Source organism: Candoia aspera, chromosome 1, assembly GCF_035149785.1.
Source record: "Candoia aspera isolate rCanAsp1 chromosome 1, rCanAsp1.hap2, whole genome shotgun sequence".
Lineage (NCBI taxonomy): Eukaryota > Metazoa > Chordata > Lepidosauria > Squamata > Boidae > Candoia > Candoia aspera.
Window position 1 is genome coordinate 163,887,480 of NC_086153.1, and position 23,267 is coordinate 163,910,746.

At 39.1% G+C, this 23,267-nt stretch overlaps 1 protein-coding gene across 9 annotated transcripts in view; it reads left to right on the forward strand.

Moving 5' to 3' along the window:
- Positions 1-222: 222 nt before the first annotated feature.
- RUNX2 (RUNX family transcription factor 2) overlaps positions 223-23,267 on the forward strand; it is a 165,135-nt gene continuing 142,090 nt past the window's right edge. For 8 of the 9 annotated variants that reach the window (XR_010068831.1, XM_063317167.1, XM_063317173.1 and 5 more), the window contains exons 1-3: positions 297-729; positions 8,915-9,071; positions 19,427-19,531. Coding sequence is in view for 8 of the 9 variants with exons in the window: in XM_063317167.1 (XP_063173237.1) it covers positions 391-729; positions 8,915-9,071; positions 19,427-19,531 (601 nt within the window). In the remaining variant the exon portion in view is untranslated. Of the gene's footprint in view, positions 730-8,914; positions 9,072-19,426; positions 19,532-23,267 lie in introns of all 9 variants that reach the window. The other variant, XM_063317208.1, reaches the window with a different exon arrangement.

Consider the following 23,267-nt stretch of genomic DNA (forward strand, 5'->3'; position numbering starts at 1 on the left):
AAGACGCGCTGGTGCGAGGAAGGGAGAGAGACGGAGCGCGCGAGCGAGGCGGAACGGAGCGAAAAGGAAGGAAGAGACGCGCTTCGCAGCTCTGCCGCAGGCGGGGGACTTCGCCGCGGCGCTTGGCCAAGAAGCCGCGCGGCCGCCCAAGCCTCTCCAGCATTCAGCTGCACTTTTTCCTACCGCGATTTTTTTCCGCAACCCTTCTCCCCTCCCCTTAATCGGAGCCGGTTTCTCCTGTCCTCCCCGCATCCCTCTCCGGCCTCTCCCCGTCCTTTCTCTCTCTCTCCCTCTCTCATTCTCTCTTTCGACTCCCCGGTCCTCCTCCAACGCCTCTTCGAGCGGCCCCCCTGACTCCCCTGCAGAGCTCGCTAACTTGTGGCTGTTGTGATGCGTATTCCCGTAGATCCCAGCACCAGCAGGAGGTTCAGCCCCCCTTCCAGCAGCCTGCAGCCCGGAAAGATGAGCGAAGTCAGCCCGGTGGTGGCGGCAGCCCAGCAGCAACAGCAGCAGCAGCAGCAGCAACAGCAGCAGCAGCATCAGGAGGCGGCGGCAGTGGCGGCGGCGGCGGCGGCGGTGCCCCGGCTGCGCCCGCACGATAACCGCACCATGGTGGAGATCATCGCCGATCACCCGGCCGAGCTGGTCCGCACCGACAGCCCGAACTTCTTGTGCTCCGTGCTGCCTTCACACTGGCGCTGCAACAAAACGCTCCCGGTGGCATTCAAGGTAAGGGGAGCTGGGCAAACCTTCATCGGTCCCGTCCCCCCCACGCCCTTCACGGTGTCCAAGGCAATTTCCTCGCTTCCTCCGGGCCAGGATAAGGGGCAAGGCGTCAAGGGGCAGAGTGATAGGTTAGGGCCTTGGCACCCAGTGCATGCAGTTTAGAGGGAAGTGTAGTGTTCGCTACCACTCTCCGGGAGCACCTAAGCGCCACCAGTATAGTACTTTCCATCAGCTGGGAATTACCCATCTTATAGACTCCTGGCCTTCTCCTCTCGGGGGGAATAGACTTCCTCACCAAATGGCCTCCTCCTCCCTGCCTGTTTTTAAAGTGTCCCTTGGTATTGGCATGTGGGCTTCTCAGTTTTCCTTGGATCCTTAGAAGTCAGGAATCCTTTCCTGTCCCTCTCCTATCCATGATATTGCAGTGACTAGAGGATCCTTCCTTCTTTAAGAAAAGTGCCGAAAAGCTTGCACACCACGCATTCATTTCATGCCTTTAAGAGAGGATGTGCCTTCCCTTTGAAGATAAGATATTTGTGTCCTTTGCCACCCCGGACAGAAGGTACTATATATTTATGGCAGTAATCAAGGAAAACAGACATATCCTTAATCTCAGGCAGGAGACCTCAGGGAGATTTCAGTTCTCCAATCCTCTGTTGGCTATTAGTTGCCTCACCATGTAGGATGCCTGATTATAGTTCTTACTCAACACTAACGTCCCTCTTATTAGCTCTGGACTGAAGTTCATCAGCTTATTATTAGCCAACCACCTAGTAAGGCTAACAACAATTAGAGTGAAGTATTAATATATACCAAAGGAGTGGCAAATAAAAAGGACCCCAGCTGTTACAAAATACTTTCCACAAATAACTGTAAAGATAGGATTCATCTAATTGACCATCAGGGTCAGTTAGACCCTCCAAGACATAGGCAGAATCTCTGGGGGGATCCTGGAACTATTCTTTCCAGAAAGAAAGAAGTTAGGGGCTTAGCTCTCCCCAGTGTTTCCATCCTTTAGTCCAAGACATCTTCCTTTTACTGACCCAGCCTTCTAATGTCATTGTAACTTTTCTGTTCTTTTTTTTTTCTTTTCACTTTCACAACCATAAAATGGGTGCCTGTTTTAGGAGTACTTTGAATGCATTGATGTTGATCTAAAAACGGAATTCAGCAGAAGTTTCATTGTGGGAGGTGCCTTTTTTGCATCTGGTTGTGTCTGTTGTATCTCTCCAGGGCATTAGATAAAAAGTTCTGCTGGAAGCTGTTTAGACACACATCTTCAATAGAAGGTGTTTTGTTGATTCGTGGAGTACTGAGGATGAAGGAGCCTTTAAAACCAGTGACAGCAAGGATAAGCTGTTGATTGGGTCTGGGTGCAGGGGGGGGATTACTTTCTGTTGTGGGGTGGGGACTGTGTTGGACTCCTGCTGGGCAAATTAGGAGGTGTTTGCCCAGAAGGGTGGGTGGTGGTGGTGGTTGTTGTTTTGGCCAAGGCAAACAGAGCCAGCATTTTAACATGATCCCAGATCAGTGAAATGCTGCTCAGAACTGAATCAAGAATGGCTTTGTTAAATTTCGACAGTAAACTCACATCCAAATTTTAGAAAAGGCAGACCGCTTCCTCCGCTTTCCTTTCTCTCATACCCATTTTCATAACCTTCAGCTGTATCTCTATATCTGCACTACAGATTTATGCCTCCCCTTTTCTTCTGGAGTGGAATGATTTTTGTCCAGTACAAAAGGAAGAATAGTCAAGACGTAAGAAAGCTAAACACCTCACATGGAAGTTTGTCCAGTACCTTTATACACATAGAGACAAAACACGTTCACAGTATGCGTACCCACATTAAATATCTATACGTAAAGAAAATACTAAGAATGTAAATTAAGTCTACCGTATCTAACCCATATACAAGAGCCTTTCTCCCTAGTATAGCAGTTAAACACTTATTTCTGAATTAAAATAATACACGGTTTAAATGACTGAGATGCCAGCATCCTCCAGTGAGTGGAATATTAGTTCTGAAAGAGATATTGTGTTCATAAATGATAAACAAGACATTATTGAGCTATTAGGGAAACAGTAAGTTTGGTTTGGGAATTTAGCTGTATCCAGGCTTTGATCTGTTTGTTCTAAACAAGCAATGACCTTTTCAGCTGGAGCTTTCTGGGAATGGTGGCTAAAATCATTGAAGAATCTAATGTGCCATGTGGTGTTGCCGCAGCTTCAGCAAAGTGGAGTTCTGTACTGGGTTCTAAGCTGGCTGGACCAAGTTTCAGATACCTTCAGTTTAGTTTCAGGGGCCACCGGTTACAGGATGAAGATGTTATAAGCTGGGTGTTGGAAGGGTGATAGATCTTTATCTGAATTCATCAACAGCTTGGGTGCAATATGTACCTATGCCTAGAACCACGGAGAGAGATCTCTTCCTTAGATCTGATTACTGTTGTTCCCTGTCATAGCTTGGCATGGTAGAAGTTGCAGCTGGCAAGTTGAAAAAGACATTAAGAATTCTTGCTTGTGCATGTATGTTTGTGTGTGTGCATGCGTGCATGTGTGGAAATTTGACCTTTGCTTGTACACTTGCCAAACATGTTCAAGGCTTCTCAGCTTGAATGAAAAGGTCCTGGCAGGTACAGGGAAAGTTTCTGTTCTGTAATAATGTTGATGTGTGATAAATTCACTGGTATCAGAATTTTAACCCATGGAAAATAAACATGCTTCTTTCAAATTATTACTGCCACCTGCTGAGTTTTAAATATTAGGGAGGTGATGTGGGAGCCAGTCTTAAAATGCTCATATAGTAGCAATAGTATCAGTGACATTTAATTGACAAACAGACAGATATACATGTCTAACTATAGATATGCATATATATTTACACCAGGATTGATTTGAGGTGGCATCACTAAGATGCCACAATGCATGTTCATTGTATATGCCTATATAGTCTACACAGTCAAAAAAGGTTGTGATACAAAATATAAAGGCCTGTATTCTGAATCTTTTACTGGTTTATTATGACCTGCAAATAGAACGCAAAGCAGTACAATTTGCTTATACCGTTGTACTGCTACAGATAAAGAACGTAGTAGGAAGAGCATCTTTATAAACTACTGATAAAAGTTTCCCCTAAATACTTCTCATAAAAAGACCTGAAGTTATCTGGAAGTAGATTATTCTGAAATCAGCAAGGCATGGCTGCAAATACATGTATTACAGGAATTAAAGTGGTTGTTTGTATTGTCTGTCATCTGATGAATCCACTTCAAAGGCAAATAATATATAGACGCTTCTTGGAAAAAGCAGTTTTGTAAAGTACGTTGGCTTTCATAGTAGTTATTGAACTGCATATAGCTCTGCTGAAGTATCATTCGAGTATCAGTGGAAGGAAATGGATTTATTTATAAAAAGTCTTGGAAAGTAATCCCACATAATAATAATGGGATGAAACGTCAGTTGGAAATGCATGTTGGCTTGATGATAAAATAGACCATCCATTGTGGGTAAATTTACCTGAAGCAACGGTTTGACTGGAGGTTTAAATATGTTGATAAGGTTTTCAGCAGTACCCTGAAATGCTCTCACTTGGGGTAGAGAGTGAGTGAGTTATAAGCTGGCCTGCTTTGGGTTATATATTGTTGAAATTGCATTGGCCAAGCATTACTGAAGGGTCATTTTCATATTTGGGGGCAGAAAACGTTGGAGAGAAGTCCTGATTGGATTTGCAATAAGACTTGCAAATTCTGCCTAAATATTTTTAAGAACTTTTATCTGTTTGTTTGTTTAAAAAACCCTTCTTCCAGTAAAATGTGACAATTTTAATGTCATAGCTTTATTTAGTAAATTAAGAGCTGCTAAAATAACAGATACGAACTGAAAATTTTAACTGTTTCATAACACTCAAGATGGAAGCAATGTGATGCACATTTCGTCTGAAATCATCTCCTTCCATCATTTTCCCATGAATCATTCTGTATAGTGGGGCTGGACTAGGAATCCAGCATTTGACCCACTGGTAATGTTTTAATGTTTCTTTTAGGGGCACTAATTATGTTTTCACAAAGACACTGCGTCCATTCATCATATCACTTGCTCCAGAGAAGCCTTATTGGAGTCAGTGGGACTTTACCAAAGTAAGTGGCTGAAGGAATATAGTCAGAATTATTAGTTACTCAGGTCTCTAAATTTTTGCTGACCTTGATGACACCAGTAGTAATAAAAAGCTTGTCGATTAAAAATAATATCAAAAATAATTACATTCAGTGGGAAGTAATAATGCTGTTCAGTAGCATTGCGGTTATCCAGGATGTCTCCATTTCTACCAGAACCCCAGTTTTCAGTTGGATTCAACAGCCTCAGGCTAAAATCCAGAACATAAATGGCAATCATAGTGTTATTTTTGTAATTAAAAATGCTGTAATTTAAATTGGGTATTTTTAAGTTACAGGAAAGACTCCACATTAAAGAAAAACTTCGCTAAACTTTTGGCAGTTTAGCTACATAAAAATTACTTAATAATGAATATTCTAAATTATTTAAATTCAATATGTATGTTGCATTTTTTAAAAGACACCACACTGTATATAGTGTTACAGTTACTGCCTTAGAATATTTTAAAAACATTTGTTCAGGATAGTTGCTCAGATAAGATTTTTATATGATATAGACTATTGCAGACTAACATTGAAACAGTTATGTTTTTAGTTCCCATCTTCATCACTAGACTGAATATGGGAAAAGTTAAAATAGCTGATAAAAATGTAATTCTGCAAGCTTTTAGAAGATTGTTAATGTTATCACTGTTTTAAACTATGATGCAAAATTCCTTTAATTTCTAGTATGGAAAAGACAAGTTCTGAAAACACAGCATCTTTGGAAATTATGTATATAGAAACATATGCAAGAAGCTAAGAATAATTCTTGTTGCTCAAGTGGAAGTATACTTTCATGATGTTGTATACCTGCTGTATTTCTTAGAAACAGCTGTACAGATTGGATCACTAAATTTATTAATTTACCCTTTAGTATATTTTATAACATCAAGGAGGTTATATTTCATGTAAATTCTAGATAACTTTAGAAGCACTCATTATGTGTGCCCTACAAATCTGATTTGTATTTTTATTTAAATAAATTACTTTTACAAAGTAGTTCTGCCTAAATCATTGGAGCTCAGTTAGGTCCACAGAACAGAACCAACTATGGATTTTGTTGAGGTGGTCTTAAGTCATTCCGGTCTGTTTGTGAAGTCATTCTGTGTTCTAGAACATACCTGCTGAGTTGCTTTATTTTCAAAAAAAGTTCATTTTCTTGTCCTGTAAAGACTAAGGGAAAAAAAAATACAAAGAATGGGATTTGGGACAGTCAGAACATTCTGGGATCTGAGGATAGTTATCAACTTGTACGGTTTTTTATTTTTTTTTCTAAAGCCTTGGCCTCAATTTCAGTTACAGCATATAAGGGTTTGCCTCGCTCAACGTCTCTTGAGGTAGTCTTGCTTGCTTCTGTCAAGGAAGGCTTCTTGGTCTTCTTCTGATGTTTTTAAAATGCCTCAAAGCAGACAGAGAGAGGAGTTTTCCTTCCCCAAGTCTTTCCTCCCCAAATCCAGGGTTGGCACGATGAACTGCCATTGCCGTACATACATGGGACACGACTGCATCGTCTGCGTTTGCCTCATTTTCTGTGTCTACTGTTCTGTTTCCACACTGCTGGTCAGCTCCTCCGGCTGATGTCTGCCAACAACAGGAGCTAATGGTGGTGGTAGTATATGTAAGCACATGCCACATAATAGGCTAAGAGGCAGCTCTTTCCAAAATACATGCAGTAAATCATTCCGGGTTTCTGGATAAAATAAAGTATATTTTTCAAGAATGTATACCGTCATTGGAACTAGTTGTGGATGCCCATGATTCACATTTAAGACTGTAACTAGGTTATTTTTAAACTGGACTGTACTTTATGTTGTGATTCATTTTTAGCATTAAATCTAAGTTGGGCGCCCAGTTAGCAGGTTGGATCTAAATGTTATTAGATTTATTTTATAAATAATATTTTATTTTTGTGCCTTCAAGTCAGTGTTGTCCTAACAACCATGACAAGTGTTGACTCCTGGAGACTGCTTGGAAAAGTCCCTGCAGTTTTCTTGGCAAGATTTTGGAAGTGGTTTGCCATTGCCTGCTTCCTAGGGCTGAGAGAGTGGCTGTTCCAAGGTCGCCCAGCTGGCTTCTCACCTAAGGCAGGACTAGAACTCACAGTCTCCTGGTTTCTAGTCTGATGCCTTAACCACTCCACCAGACTGGCTCTCTGGATCTAAATGTAGAATGCTAGTAATGATAATTCATTCTTTTCAGTTTTATATGCCCTAATAATGTTTGTATTGTACTGTCCAGAATTACAAAATAGCCCTGGGGATAGTTTGAGAAATTAAGTTGAACTGGTTCACTTTCTATTATAATAACTAATACAGAAAATGTAACTCTGTGCCCAACTCTGAGCCTTCCCATATTTGACTGGTAAAAGCAAGGACCATGGATAGAAATATGTAACTCATATGCACTTTATATCACTGGGACAATGCTGTTCCATTTTACAGCTGAAGAATATTGACACACAATGATAAAGTAAGATCAGACAGCATCTACAGAAATAACATTGCTACTTAGTATGTACATAATTATTTTCTCTCACTACTCTGTAACTCGATTTCCTTCTTTGAAATAATTGAAACAGCATAACTTACAAGGGGATGTGGTTGGTGTCCCCCACAGAAATTAAAGTTGTAGCACCTGCAGTGATAGTGTTTCACAAGGCAAGATGACAACAAAGTTCTCTTTCTTCCACATGAAAATACATTCTCCCTTCTTGTTCTTTGAAGAAGGCTTAACCCTAACTCATTCCCAAGTCCTCTTCCTGGCTTAATCTGGGCCTGGCTGCATTATTTGGAATCAAGTGGGAGTGATTTAACTCCTCCTTTAGAGAGTTTGTAGTCATTTAGGTTCCTTGCTCCCATTGACTGGAAGCTCTTTGTGCCAGATGATGAAACAGGCATAACTCAACTAATGTGGAACACTTCAAAGCCCCTCTGATTTCAGCAGAAAGTTATTTACGTACCTATGACTGATTTATGCTTTTATCATCAGCTGTATTGATTCCTAGATGCTTAACCTTGAATCTATTTACACCAGTAGGTGCCTTGTGCTGACATCATGGATTCTCAGTTGTTTACTGTTTATTTAAAACAAAATAAAACAAAGAGGGAGAGACTTATTCCATGAATGAAATGTGGATGTGTAGATTGTAGTAGAATACACAGATGTAGGGATCCCAAGAATTAGCATAAGAACATGCTGTCATGCAAACATCACCTTTCCTTAAGAATTAGAGCATAGGAAGGCACCATTTTATCTATTCTGTCCCATGTGGTTTCTGGAGGTATGCTGAGTTAGCAGTCTTGGAAAGCCAAGATCTACCCCTAACCATTTTGTGGGGACTGTGGAATGACATCATACATGTGGGTGAGGAGCGGTATTGGGGAAGTTAAGCAGTTTTTCATCGGTTGTTTGTCTAATATACCTATTTTAGGGCTTACACTACAGTCTTAATAAGTTTCTCACTGAAAAGGCAGACAATTGCACTGCCTGTTTTAAAAAAAAGCATGGTCAAGGTGAGTTCTGAGGGCTGTAAAACCGGGATTTGGGAAACTCATATCAATTTGAGGCCACCTCCAGTGTAATTATTGCCAGTGTTGTGGCCTATTGCTGTATTATAATAATTGAAAAATTGGTATTTATTAAAGCCCTATTTGGCCATGGAAGTCACATGAGCAACAAACTTGTTAAATGCGAGAGTGGTCTTAACCTATTGCTGCATCTTGTCCTACTCTTGCATGCATTTGGGTTCATATCTATTGCAGGCAGCCGATGTGCATAATTTATCCTGTGGTGTAGAAACCAGGGCTCCATACCAAGGAGGAAGCCATGTAAGGGTGCTTCCTATTACCAGTGTGCCCATACCACAAGGAGTGGAATCATAATGAACTGGAAAACAATGGCCTGGTCAGCCTGAAAGCTCCCCTCTTCTGCTGATACGATTAAGAGTGCAAGTCACACTAACAACCAAGTATTTAGTGGTTGGTTTGCAACTGAGAGCACTTAAGAGGTTATTGTTATGTCTTTACTGTCATAGGTGGTGGCTTTAGGAGAAGTCCCTGATGGGACAGTGGTCACAGTCATGGCTGGAAACGATGAAAATTATTCTGCAGAGCTGAGGAATGCCTCAGCTGTAATGAAGAATCAAGTGGCACGGTTTAATGACCTGAGATTCGTTGGCAGAAGTGGAAGAGGTAAATAATTTTATTACAGATTTGTTAAACCAACAGCTGAAAGCAAAATCAAGACCTAAAACTGAATCCATTAATACATTATTAGTAAACTTTCATTTATAGGTTAAATGTAGGCTGCAACATTCTTTAACTAAGCTTGGTCACCTACTACAGGATTGTTTTCCTCTGACTATATACCTTTTTCTTTTTCTTTTTTTCTTTTAATGAAATCTGGACTTGAGGAAAAAATATATAGAAAAGAATCAGATTTAACTGTGCTGATACCAGCAAATAGGGTGAAGTGAGGAAGCATGATGGTGTTTCTCTTTTGGTACATGGTTCCCTTTGCAGTTTTTCACATATGGAAATCATGATGAGGAAAGAAAAAAAAATCTATTAAATGTGTTGCCAGATCCAAAGAACATTTAGGTAGTCTTAGTGGATTCAGTGGATTCTTTTCAAGTAAACATGCATAGGATTACAGACTTAATGATAAAAATGTTTCCTGGTTCTAGTAGAAGAATTATCATATATTTCCCAATTTCAGTATTGGGTGCTGGTGTGTTTATAAACAGTCTCCTCTGGTTTTGATGTAATTGACTTTTTGTGAATCCATTCAAAGTGCTTTGTAAATAAGTTGTGGGCAGAGAAGTTGTCCTGCTTTTCTCTATCAACTTTTTTATTTGATTTGATGAAAGAGAATTAAAATTAGACATTCTTTCAGGGGAGGTTAGGAAGTGGAACATTCTCAAGGAGGTGGTGTGATGCTTTTGTACTTATTTAATTATGAGGAGGCCAAGGGATACATGCCTGTGTTTGTGTGAATATACTCTCTTTCTTTGTACAGTCATCTCAAGCAATCTGCAGCTTCCGTAGCTTCCCAGTCTTCAATTAAATTCCAAGGGAAGACATCACAAGGTATCCCAAGCCTTCTATGGGTCTTTCTCAGAAAGGTGTTTCTGAAAACCACTAAGGGGGTGTTAATAAGACCTGTTCATAAAGGTTTTATGCCTAGCTTTGAACAGGGTTAAATAAATATATAAACATCTTTTCCATGTCATGTTCTAAGTTATTGTGGCTGGAAATCTGGAGGAAAGCAGAGAAAGAGGTAGAAACAAGGCTGAGGATACTGGTGGATAAGCAGAGGAAACAGCTATCCCAGAGGTGAAAATAGGGAAAAATGTACCTACCCTGTTTTTGTACTGAACATTTAAGGAGTTAGTCATTGCTCTTACAGAAGACTACCATCTGCCCCAATATTGCTTTTATAGCAATAAGACTGAAAATCATTTCTATTTGAATTTCTCGTAGTTGAATGAGAAATAAATGTAATAGCTAAACAGATAACTCAAAATAAGCAAAAATAATCCCTAAAGGCAGCAGTGCTTGCTGAGCACATTGTATTAGTCAGAAATATAATTTTGGCACAAGTTAAAATTTATTCCATAAAACATCCTGAAGCAAGGATAGCAGTGAAAAACTCAAGGTAAGGAAAACCATGCTAGATCTGGCATCTGGCGTATTCCTCTGGAATTAGGAGGTATGGGCTGGTCTACAAATTTATAACAGAAAAGCTTGATGACACCATCCCAAAAGATAGTGTGGCCTGGTAGCCTTATGCTTGTGGGGATGGCTGCTTCAGCATTGTGCTTGTACTTGAACCCAGAGCACTGGGAACTCTGGGTCCAGTCCTGTGTTCTGGTCTGCTTAAAAGACATAGCCACAGTCTCCAAACTTCCTCATTTGAAGCAAAGCAAAATAAAAACAGTTACAGGAAAATATAAACCACAGAACTTTCTGGATGTGTAATTAACACAAATGCAAATCTGAGAACAAAAGGCATGACTGGCCACAATCAGAATTTCAACTGGTATCTCAATTCTTTCACTCAGATTGGAGGACACTGATGTTCTTCTAACCTCTAGCCAAAATTTTTATTTTTAAGAATGTGGTCAATACTTTACGCAGATTGATTTGCATTCTGTATAATAAAAGACAACTTCAGTGATAATATAATTTGATAAAAAATACAAAGGTCACTGCCTTTCTGGATAAGAAGGAAAGCTTATGTTTTTATAAGATTTTCTTTCTTTTTATAATATTTTGATATTAAATTTTTATTTGTCTTTATCTTGATTGATTACTCTTGAAAGTTCTCTGGCTGTAATATATGATGGTCTGCAACAGAGGTATAGTGGTCCCATCATATAACTATTGCTGAAAACAAACATAAATATGATGGAACACCTGTGTGTTTCAAAATTCACTGGAGGAAAAGGTTTGTCATCTGTCTGTCTGTCTTCTTTAACTATCACAAAAGGAAATGAAATAAGTAATTAGAAGATCACTGTGATTATTCCCCACATTTACTTCCCATCAATGAGAAGCTTTCTCTGATCAATGTGAGTAAAATCTACAAAAAATGATAGTGTACTTCACAAACCCTTCAACATATTTATTCAAAGAACTTCAAAGGGAAACAAAGGGTGTATGCACAGTTTTACTATATTAGCTTTCCAAGTTTTGGCTACTTTCCCAAATAGCAATTTTTATATGAATGAATGAATGAATGAATGGAAGAAAGGGAGAGAGAGAGAGAAAGGAAGGAAGGAAGGAAGGAAGGAAGGAAAGAAAAAGAAAGAAAGAAAGAAAGAAAGAAAGAAAGAAAGAAAGAAAGAAAGAAAGGGAAAAGACAGACTTAACTGCTTGCAGACTTTTCACGCATGGAAGATGAAGAAAGCTTCTTTTGATGAAGTGTAATTATGTCCAAACAGAGCTGACCCCCTCCTCCTCTATTCCTATGATCTTAACAGAAGAAAGTAGGGTATTTCCTTTGAAGCAGCTGGGATTTGGTAGAGGATCCGAAATGCTAGCTGCATTCTGCTGCCAGAGGCAGGATGGAGAAATTGGTCCAGACTTGTCTCTCAGACACAGAGCAGGGAAAAAGAAAGAAAAGAGTTATCATTTGTGAAGGATTTTTATGATACTGCTTAAAATAGCAGGAAAGGAAACAGTAGTAGCAAACAGGAGCTCATATGATCTATGCACAGCAAGAATGTTCTTGGCTAAGTCGACGTTTTATCTGTTCTGTGGCAGCCTTGCAACCAAAGGGCCAGGTAACAGTATGAAACACATAATGCAGATAAAAATCAGACAAGGTCAAACATGAGATAGAATTTTACACCAACCAAAGAACTTTGTTATGGCAATCACAGAACAGACTGCTTTGAAAAGCCCTCTCCTCTTTTTAAGAAAGGACCAGGCCCATTGGCAAGATGCCAAGGGTCCCTGCTGCTCTCACTTGATTCAAAGAGAAAGGCAAGAGGGCATCAGGAAGAGTCAACTTCTAAGGAAGAAGGAACCCACTTGCAGGTCACTCAAACTTTGGAAGGAGAAAACATGTTAGTGTTTTTGCTTTCCTTCCTGGCAGAAATAGAATGTCCACACTCTTATTTTATGTGTTGCTAATTTTACTTCTTTCTTTTTCATTAGAAAAATGAATAATCAGTCGGCTGCTCTGCTCTCCCATATGTTCCTTGTTTATCATGACTTCATCCTTTTGCTAACCTCATATGAAATCCTCTTCTGCATTTTTATCTAATCTAGCTGTGCAAATACTTAGAAAGGCCTGCTCAGCTGTTTACCTACTGCCTCGTGCCATAACTAACTGCTCTAATCACTTTATCCTCTTTCAGTTGCCTGATCTGGTCTTTTGAAGCATATTAATAAGTGCAGAAGGAGAGAGGAAATAGGAAGGCAGCCAGAGGTGTTGGCAAATTCCATAAGACATTTCCAGTCATGTGTTATTTCCTGTCCTCAAAAATACATTCCCCCATAGTTATTTGTCAATATACAAATACACATCCCTCCCTTCCTCCCTTTATTCCAGCTATCTTCTTCCTATATTGGCTTTTCATATTGTTTTTAATTATGGCTATAATCCAGTATTATTTACCATTCATTTTTCAAGTTCAGTTGTCCCTAGAACATATCTACTGATTAATCTAGTCTGACTTCACTATAATCAGTTCCTTTCTCTAGAAAATTATGGCGCTCCAGACCCATTGACAGAAATTTCTGAACGTATTCCTTGGCTAAATTTCTAAGAACTCCTTTAAGAAGATTATGAGAGTTAAATTAGCCTGGTTAAACTCTTGGCTTGGCTAACTAAGTATAATTACTGAACTGCCTAAGAGACCAGACTATGTCTTTAGCACACTAGGATAATGTTTTGGCCAGTGGGCGCATCAGGAATTTTAAGACCGTGTCATGACTGCCCTCACTCAATAGCTGCAACGGGCAGGCTCTCCCCACCCGCTGCCTCAGGAGCTATGGCATGGCCAATCACGAAACATCCATTTCCAAGGAAGTAAACTGTTGTGGCCAAAAGAAAAGTAATTTACTGAAGAATCATGTAGAGAAAGAATTTGGGTAGATGTTTTAAAACATAGAACACAGATAAAACATTCATTCACACACCTGTTAAAAAACCAAAAGAAAATATTGCTCAGTGCACACACATGCATACAAAAATACCAAGGTTTTCAACATCCCTTCTAATCCCACCCTCAAGCAGAATGTTCCATACATCTTTCTCCATGCGTTTGTCTTTTTGTTTGTTGTGCAATGGAGCACTATTTAAAATGTTCCGAGCTGCAGCCATTCCCTTTATTTTGATTCTTAAACATTATGGCCACTCTCCATATTTACTTTCCATAAATGTCCTCCAAAATAATTAAAATAAGGATGGCACTCAAGGCTAATGTTTTGCTTTGCCGTGTGTGAGCTTCCCAATTAATAAATGGGCAGGCACCAGGAGAGGCATCCATAGGCTCATTAAATTAGAATATTTATTACTGCAACAGATAAGACATTGTTCCAATTTGGTTATTTTGGAGTTGTGGGATACATCCATGCAAAAATTTAAGATCAGAATACTGAGACCTTAGTCATTGCAACTATCAACTGAAACATCTGCTTTATATGGAAAGTGATATATGTGCTAGGGCACTTTCTATCTTATACAATGTCAGTTAAATATGTTAATGACAAAGAATGAATAATATGGATATTTTCTAAAGCAGTAGTACATCTTAGGCACTGAGGTTCGTATAAAATCCCTAAAAGGAGTCATTAGCTTTCAGAAATAATGTTTAATGACACAGAGAAACTATAAAAATTGTGGAAAGGCACTGGTGGTAAAAGAATGTTGTCACGATCCACAATCCCAGTAATCTCCCTGTGATTTAACGATGTGATTAATGCTCACAAAATGGTGCCGTGCTTCTCTCTGTCAAGTTCATGCTCTTTATTTTGTAAATGTTTTAAATATCCTAAGAATCTTAAGTTATGAGAAACTCATTCTTTGAAGCTAGAAAGAGGTTGGTCCCTCTTTCTGCTTCCGGTCTGGTTTTTAATTTTTCTTCCAATGTACAAGGAATGGGAGGGAAACAGGGCAGCAAGTTAGAGGTTTGGTCTAAAATTCCTGTGGAACGATGGGTGGAGGGACTTAGGAGCCTTCCGATCATGAGCCCTGTCTGCCCCTGCGATACCCATTGTTAGATTTTGTTGACCTTCCACCTTCAGAAAGTACTACTCCTGGTAGGTGGTATGAAAAGAACTGTTATAGTCAGATAACCACCCCTAGTTAGAGCTCTGTGTCTGACACTGTCCCAAGGGCCATAGATTGTTTCTAGTTTTTAAAAAAGTACTTTATTTTGATGTGATAGGATATGTTAAAAGCACACCAAGTATCTTCCCCTCAACTAGCTTAATTAAACAATTTTTTTCCCAAAGAGTTTGGCACAATCACCTCATCTTCTTTTATATAAGGTAGAAAACATTTTAATTGCTTCTCCAATTTTCCATTTGTGTCCAACTTCCTACACTGCCCAAATAGTAATCCCCCTGGATTATGTATGATAATGTATTTCATTTTACAAATGGTAGGTTTTGCATTCATTGTCACTTGGGTAGTTTTATATGTGGCCCTTGTCTTCTTTTTTATTATAATAATCTACTAGAAATTTCTGCTTTGAATATTCTAGAAATTTGGTTATTTAAATAGCATAGCTTTGGGTTCACCATTCATTGTGTCTTCATTCTGGCATGATTGTGATAGTGAATTAACTTGAAAGGGTTGTTTGGATTGTGTTTGAAGGCTACAACCAGCTTGTGTGTGAACAGATCTCAGTGATCCCAGAAGGATTTAGGGACGTGTAACTCTGCACAGGCTTGTGCCTTAGACAAATTATGTTTAAAGAGAGAACCTTTTCCACAAATGTCCTTACCAGTTCTCCTAGATACTTATGATAGCTACCCGTGCCTTCTGCCTAAATACTCATTATAGAATTTCATACACAGCATCTGTACTGAATTATGTTCTGATAAGAAAATTATAAAACTGATAATTGCTCCATATTGAGCAGAAAGAAAGAATGTGAGGTTGCACATTTCCATTCTTTTTTATTGGTAAGTTGGGTCAGGAAGAACTCTACCCCTGGCTTTAATCAGCTCTTTTGTTCATAAAGCAGAACTTCCTTGTAGTTCCCCACAGAGCCTGAAGTCTGAACCCAGGCTTTTTTGACTTTATATTTACCCGTTCAGATAAATTCACAAGAAGCATCCACATTATTTTAGTGTCTTATACTATGGGGGGTATTTATTTCTAGAACTGATTAGATATATTCCGTGCTACAAAAATATTTGAAGTGATGCTCAAACTTACTGTTATAAAGAAGAAGGTGGGTTAAAGTTAATACAGTCTAAAAAAGGAACACATCCCGATTAAAGCCAGCAATCAAGAATAGAATTTGCCATGTCAAAGGCAAATCAGTTAAAATAACTGAAGAGTCTTCTGCCTTTTTCAAACTAGGATAGTGACAGCTGACTTTTTTCAAAACGCTTCTATTCCTGTCTGCTGTCATATTATATGTATTTTTAAAGAAATCAACATTCCTCCCTGCCTCATGTTTATTAGATTTTACCCAAAAACTGTGCTGTGGTAGTCAGATGGATTGCCTGAGCCTGTCAGCTTGCACTCGAAGCAGACAGGCCTTCTCTCTCTGTGTGACTGTAAATCTGAAAAGTTTACTATTACATTCTCTCTCTTTGGAGCAACGTATCTCCAAATGTTCTGAAACCACATGCCTGACGATAAATGATGTGAGAGGAGGGTTTGAGATCTGAATTAGACAGCAGTAGACCTGTTCTGTATTACACATGCGTGTGCCTCTGCACACCCACTCATACCCACACAGTCACGCTTCCTGTTTTGTATTAGGCTTTGAATTAATGTATTAAGTTTAGTGCTGCTACATTTTCTTAACAACTTGAGTGTTCATTAATACTCTTGGAGTTCCATAAAGTGGGTGGAGTAGCTAAGAACCCAAAGTCACTAGATGGTTGTTTTTTAAAGATCTTTTAAAGATTCTGGTAAAGCAGGAGGCAAAGTGAGCCATAAGCCATGAGATAGCTGACTGTTGCATTGAGTCACTGTTGCACGCCCACCTCTTCCTGTCTTGAAACAGTTTGCAGTTTTGACTATCTGAAATGATTAACAGTTGCATATCTCACTGATTAGAACTGTCAGTGGCTCTGCAGAACAAAGGCCACAGACTTCCCTGGGTGAGGATTCTGTCTGTACGCTGTTTTCCGTTTCCTAACACTTGCAGAGTTGCAGGCCACCATATCCATCTGAATTGCAGAATTTCTATTACGGTAATTTGGATTTGCAGGGGAACATACATTTTATGCATTTAAAGCACAATTTCACCCCGGGCAGATAGTTTTTTAAGGTTTAATAGCTGGAATATGGTCAAGGGAAAGAGGGACTATCTCTCCTTTTCTTCAGGAATTATATCATTATCCTGCAATTACCACAGGCATATTCAAAGTAGGAAACCCTGGCTCTCTGTTATGGCTCCCAGAAGCAATATATATTATTCCTCTGTGTTATGATAGAGTCAAATTAAATGATAAAACCATGTGAAGTCAAATGTAAAAACAGCACATTCCTTTCAGTTAAGCAGCAGGATAAAGAGAAATTCTCCTCAATTGAGCAAATCTCCCTTGCTGTAAGTGCTGGAATAGAAATTGGCTTTCTGCAGAGGGCAAATTATTTCAGCCCAGTCCACATGTCATGTCTGAACTAATAATAATATGGCTTGTTCAATACTGCAACAGGCATGTTCCAGATGTTCATGCAATTCACACTCGGTCTAAGGGAAGAGAACTCTGTAGCTATGTCCATGAGATCCAGAACTAGATGTTGCTTGCTCTACTCAAGGCCAGAAGCCCTGATGCAATGGAAAGCCACTATGCTGTAGTGTAGCATCCTGTATGCCCACCCAGTCACATCTCCATATTTGGTTTGAACCCTAAAGATTCAAGATTTCTGTTTGAATCTGACTTTCTCTTCAGGAAACAGTTTTATCTTGTGGTTTGCAAGGTGTTTTTTTTCGGGTAGCAGCAACCCCGTGTCTTACTTTGTTAGGGGAAGTCTTTCCTCATTATCATTGTTCTTCACTTTGAATGTCCACTTTATGGCTTTGTTCCTCTAAGAGTATGCAGATAAGCCTAAATGTAACTGACACCATATATATTCATTTAATCCATCAAATTCTATGGTTAAAAAACAACAAGAATTCCAAATTTGTCCCTAATATACAATATATAGTCATGTACATCTTACCTGTAATCTTTCCTAATATGGGCTGATTTTTAATGAAACTGGTCCTTTAGATTCCTTTTGTATGCAACATATCCAAACAGACATTATTTTGGACTGGATTTTGGAGCTGAGAATGGTGGATGCTAATTAGGCATCATACTTTACTGCTGGACAGTCTGTAGAGCAAGGTATTTCTCTTTAGAACAAGTCCTTTTTATTTCTTTTATATTTTTAATATATTAATATTCTCCCTGATTTTTTTTTTTCTGGCTGAGACAAAAATTGACCTTAAATTCAGTTAACTTTTAATGAACTTTTTAATGGTAAGACTCTGGTTGATGTAGACCTTCTAACACCAAGGAAGCTTCCCAGGCCCAGCCTTCTTTGCTTGATGTATTGCTCTGGAGAACTGAAAAGTTGTTTGCTGCTTCAGTGGTCCTTGGAAAGATACTGCTCTGCTGTGGATTTTGCTCTTCCATAGCTGTAGCTATGTGGGCCACAGGGCCCTCAGTTGCCTAAGTTATTTTATACGTGTATCATTCAGATCTTTATTATGGTCAAAGACCAGCATAAGGAGGGTAGGGTACAGTCAATTAAAAAGCATAGAAGCATCAGAGTCTAAAAAATAAAAAGATAAAAAACAGAAAGTATATGTAAAAAACAAAAATCTAAAAGGAATCTAAAAGGAGGGGTAGGAGCATTAGATGGGTGTAGGGGAACATAACGCTTGGTATGTGGAAGACTACATCTATCAACTTATAGAGCACTCTAGCATGGTGAACATTAAGTCTAGTTTATGGCACCGGTCGCCATCCAGTGAATTTTCAGTGCTGCTGCACAGAACCTGGCCCCCTTGTGTGTTGTAGCAGGGTTGGTATCTGACAGCAGCAGGCAGGTGTAGAATTGCCCTGCGCACCCTGGGTATTTATGCAGCAATGGTGAGATAAGTCTAGTACGAATGTCTCTGTAATACAGGCACTGAAGAAGCTGTATGTGCATTTATTTATGATTTGTATGTGGCATTTCTATCCCAGCTTTTCTCTGAAAGCTCGAGGAAATATACATGCTATCTATGTTCTCCTAACAGAAGACAAATCTAGATATCTAATGCATTTCCTTCTGTGTTCCTTGCTTATCTTTCTTTGAGGCCGTTATGTGAGCCGCAATGCCCTTGAAATACATGCACTCAGCCTATTAAGAGAATTCTAGTCTTAGGGGACTGTTTTAGCAGTTTCTGTTTCTGCAGGTAGAGCAGTGCTCCATCCTGCAAGGACTCTTTTCTACCTCCCACAGTTGACAGGGCCTGTGGAAAGACTAAGTTCTGTTCGCTATTTAGTTGACTTCTTCCTTTCACTTTCTATAGCTGACTCATCTAGATGCTAGTTATGCACTGGAGCACTAAAAATGGTGATCTGAACATGTCCTGAAAGCAAGTCTTAAGGAGTGCTTTGCACTCCAAGCAAGAATGTCCATTTCTTCAAGAAGACACTGCTTCTGATTATTTACCTGCCGCTACCTCATCAAATGATGTAAAAATAAGAAATTTAAAATTTGTGGCACTTGGCTGAATTTCACAATTAGTGTGAAGGGCAGAGTCATATTTCTTTGCTCCATTCCAGCTTAACGTTTTATGAATGTCTTATATTTTTTAGACTACGTGCAACCATTTATAGTAATTTCTATTTTTTCTCCCTTTTTTTTACAGGGAAAAGTTTTACTCTGACAATAACTGTCCTTACAAATCCCCCTCAAGTTGCTACATACCACAGAGCTATAAAAGTGACAGTAGATGGACCAAGGGAACCACGGAGTAAGTACTACATTCTCTATTTGTGTTCTAGGATCTAGTATGGATAATCTGTGGAAGTAAACCGTTATAGTAGTTTATTTTCAGTATATGAACAGTTTCTTCACCCACCCATCCAGCCTTGTTTCCCAAGTCTTGAGCCTTCTCTAACTGAGCCTGATTGCTCCAGTACCCAAGTTTAGAGCGTAAATGAGCAGTCCAGTAACGAAATTTTTCATTTTTTATTATTTCTTTGGAGTCTCATGATTTTTAGCTGGAATTTGTGGGTTACCTTAGCCTTACAGTCTTCTGAAATCAAAATTTTATAGGTGAATTTCCTCATAGTTTGATACTTGGGTAAAGTGGCACTCATGGAGTTCAGACTAGTTTTATCTATACCAGTGTGAATATAATTTGCCAAAATCATCTGGACCCTTCTTCACAATATGGTTAACAATAAAAGTCATCACAAATAAGGATTACTTTTTCTCGGCAATTTTTGTAAATCATTCCAGAGAATCTAGAAGTGGATGCCTGATCTCCAGTTTTCTATTGAATTCAGTAAGATATGGAAGTTGTATTTTGCATCTAATGCATCTCATGAGATCTGAAAGTTGGGATTAAGTGTTCATAAAATTGTATTCACATTGGTCTCAATTTGCTAGGTGGGCTTTTGTTCCAGAATAAGATCCAAATGTGAATATGTCCTTAGATATTTGTACAGTTGAAAGTGCCATTTTTCAAGATATGAGTGAGCATGCTCAAGATTTTGGAAGGAAGTAGTGTTCAGGTGTCTGGGGAAAAAAAGAAGTGTTCAGGTATATGGGGGGGGGGGTAGAAAAGAACATCTTAATTTGCTCCTGAAGAATTTTTACCCTCTTTTTAAAGTGTATTTTCAATGTTGTTGGCTGCTGGTTAATTTTCTTAGCACAGACTTTGTGTTCATTACAAAGCACCTGGAGTAGGTAGTACAACATATTGCAGAAGTACCGAGAAATAACATCTAAATTGTATTTTCTCCATATATAGGATGTTTGGGTTTAGATTTGATTTGTACATTATGAAAAAATATTGGGCTCAATCTCTCTCCCTTGTCCCATTCTTCCACCCCTTGTGTGCCAGTTTTGGTACTTCATTCCTATTTGTCCTAACCCAGAGGTTTAACTTCATCTGAACCAGAGACTTCTGACTTAATTAATTCATCAGTTTTGAATATTTCTATCCAAAGTAGAGCCACAGCCATCCCTGAAAGCAACTTACAAAAGATTTCCACAATAAAATCTCATTTGAGTATAGAATTAGAGACAAAAATAATATAATTTCCTTATAGTGCCATGAGCAATCGGAAAATATTCTTGCCCTAACTCTGCACTTTCTTGGGGTCAATTCTGTGAAGGCCCACTGGGGCAAGGTAATATTTTGTTACTTAGTTCCAGTGTTTGTATCCCACCCCAATCCTGTCAGACTTTGGGCAGGCAACAATAAGATTAAATATTCAATATGAAAAAGCATATAAATAGGAAAAAAACATATAAACAGGGCACCTAATAATAACTAAAAGCCAAAAACACGTTTGAACAAAGTAGCTCTAACTGGTTTGCTAAAGACAGAGAGGGTTGGGGCCAATTGCAAGTATCAGTCTGTAACTGCTGATGAACAATCAATTAAAATTGAAATAATCCACTACAGTTCTTTCGGACCAGTCAGTTGGACCAATTGTAATTCTGGGGAGGGAGTATTCTAAAGAGTGGGGCCCTGTCTCCGGGAGTGCCTGTCTCCTGGTCCATACTCATGAAGCCTATGAGGAGAGGGGAAATTCAAGGGTCTGATAATCATTCAGCCCAAAATGGTGGCAGGTTTTTCCTTGCAGGCAGTTAAGGGGTTGAAAATATGGATTATTTCTTTAACTGATTTTCACATTGCTTTTCAGAGTACAGCCCTCATAATGTGATTTTCACTATATAGTGCAAAATAAATAATCAAAATATGAAAAAGAAAAAGCATGAATAAAAAACAAGACAAGAGTAGCAAAAAAAACTATGAATCAAAATAACACATTAAACTTATAAAGATAAGGGGCTGTACAGTAAACTCTCAATCTAGCACATCTCAAATATAGTGGATTTCAAGTGCAATGGACAAAGTCTATACACGGGTGGTTTTTGCACATGTATAAAATCCCATTTACTGTTTATATCTATCTAAAATCCCATTTGCCAATACATAACAAGCATCAAATATGCACACATAAAATCCCATTCCCATTTTGCTCATGCATAAAATCCCATTAAGATGTAATGGGCATTCTGCTTTAATGAATAGATATTTCTCTGCATCCATATTTCTGTGTGAAATTGAGTATTTACTCAATTTAGCCGTTTTTCAGATTCTACAATATCTCTGTACCCATATTTCTCTGTTACATTGAGAATTTACTATACAGTATGTACATGGGAAATGGCACTTCCAAAGCATATATACTGTATGTATGTTTGTGTGATGATCCTCGTGTGGCGCAGAGTGGTAGGCAGCAGTATTGCAACCGAAACTCTCCCCACGACCCGAGTTCGATCCCCGCAGAAGCTGGATTCTCAGGTAGCCAGCTCAGGTCGACTCAGCCTCCCATCTTTCCGGGGTCGGTAAAATGAACACCCAGCTTGCTGGGGAAGGTGACCACAGGGGAAGGCAATGGCAAACCACCCCGCTATAGTCTGCCAAGAAAATGTCACGAAAACAGCATCCCCCCAAAGGGTCAGACATGACTCGGTGCTTGCACAGGGGACCTTTCACCTTTTTGTGTGAGTGTGTGTGTGTGTGTGTAAACATGCATACATACAAAGTTACATACTTAGGACACCCCACAGAAAAGATTTTGCATCAGATACTTGCAATCTTATGGATGCGTAGACACATTTGGAAGCTCTGGAAGATTTGTATAGCGCAGGTGAACTTTCAGATAATCTGATTCAAACTTATTTAAGGTCTAATAATGGCCTGAAAAGAAATAGGCATCCAATGTAATTATATAAAATACATAAAAGATCATCCAAAGGACTAGCTTTTTCAAGCAATTTAGTCACAGGATTCTAACCACAATTTTAATAACAGTCATACATAAAACAAATTAATCAAATCTGGAAATAGCAGGAACATCAGCTTTCAGAATTTTTACCATTTTGAGGAGACTAGAGATTGGAAGGAAGAGAAATTTGCTTGTAATCTGCAAATTGGTGACATTTTAACATAGATCTCCAAATGACATCCATCTAGTGGTTCCAGTACATTAATAACATGGGGGGGGGGGCAAAATGGAATCTCCATGCCCAGCAGCCATGGGATAAAATTCAGAAACACTATCTTCTCCCCTCCAGCTAAGTACCTAGGATTGGAAATGCTTTAGTACCTGGAGGTTGCATAGGTGATGTCAACCCTCCCAGGTAAACCAGACAGGAAACATGACGAGATGAGCTAGTTCTACTTTATTGTAAGGCTACGTTAACAGAATCTGGCAAGTCAAAAGTACAAATCTCCCACCCTCCCTATTTACAGCCAGAGTAATTAGGGCAGGCCCTTTCTAAGTTTCTTTCTCTGGCCGTTACTCTGTTGCAGACTTCTTTCTCTTTTATCTGATTGTTCCCTAGGCAGCATCTCTCCACCCCCCGCACCATCTTCCAAGGCCACCCTCACATTTCATCACAGGTGGATACCATGGTTTCCTTGACACTAAAAGCCACTAGGAGATTTATGAAAGCCAGAAAGT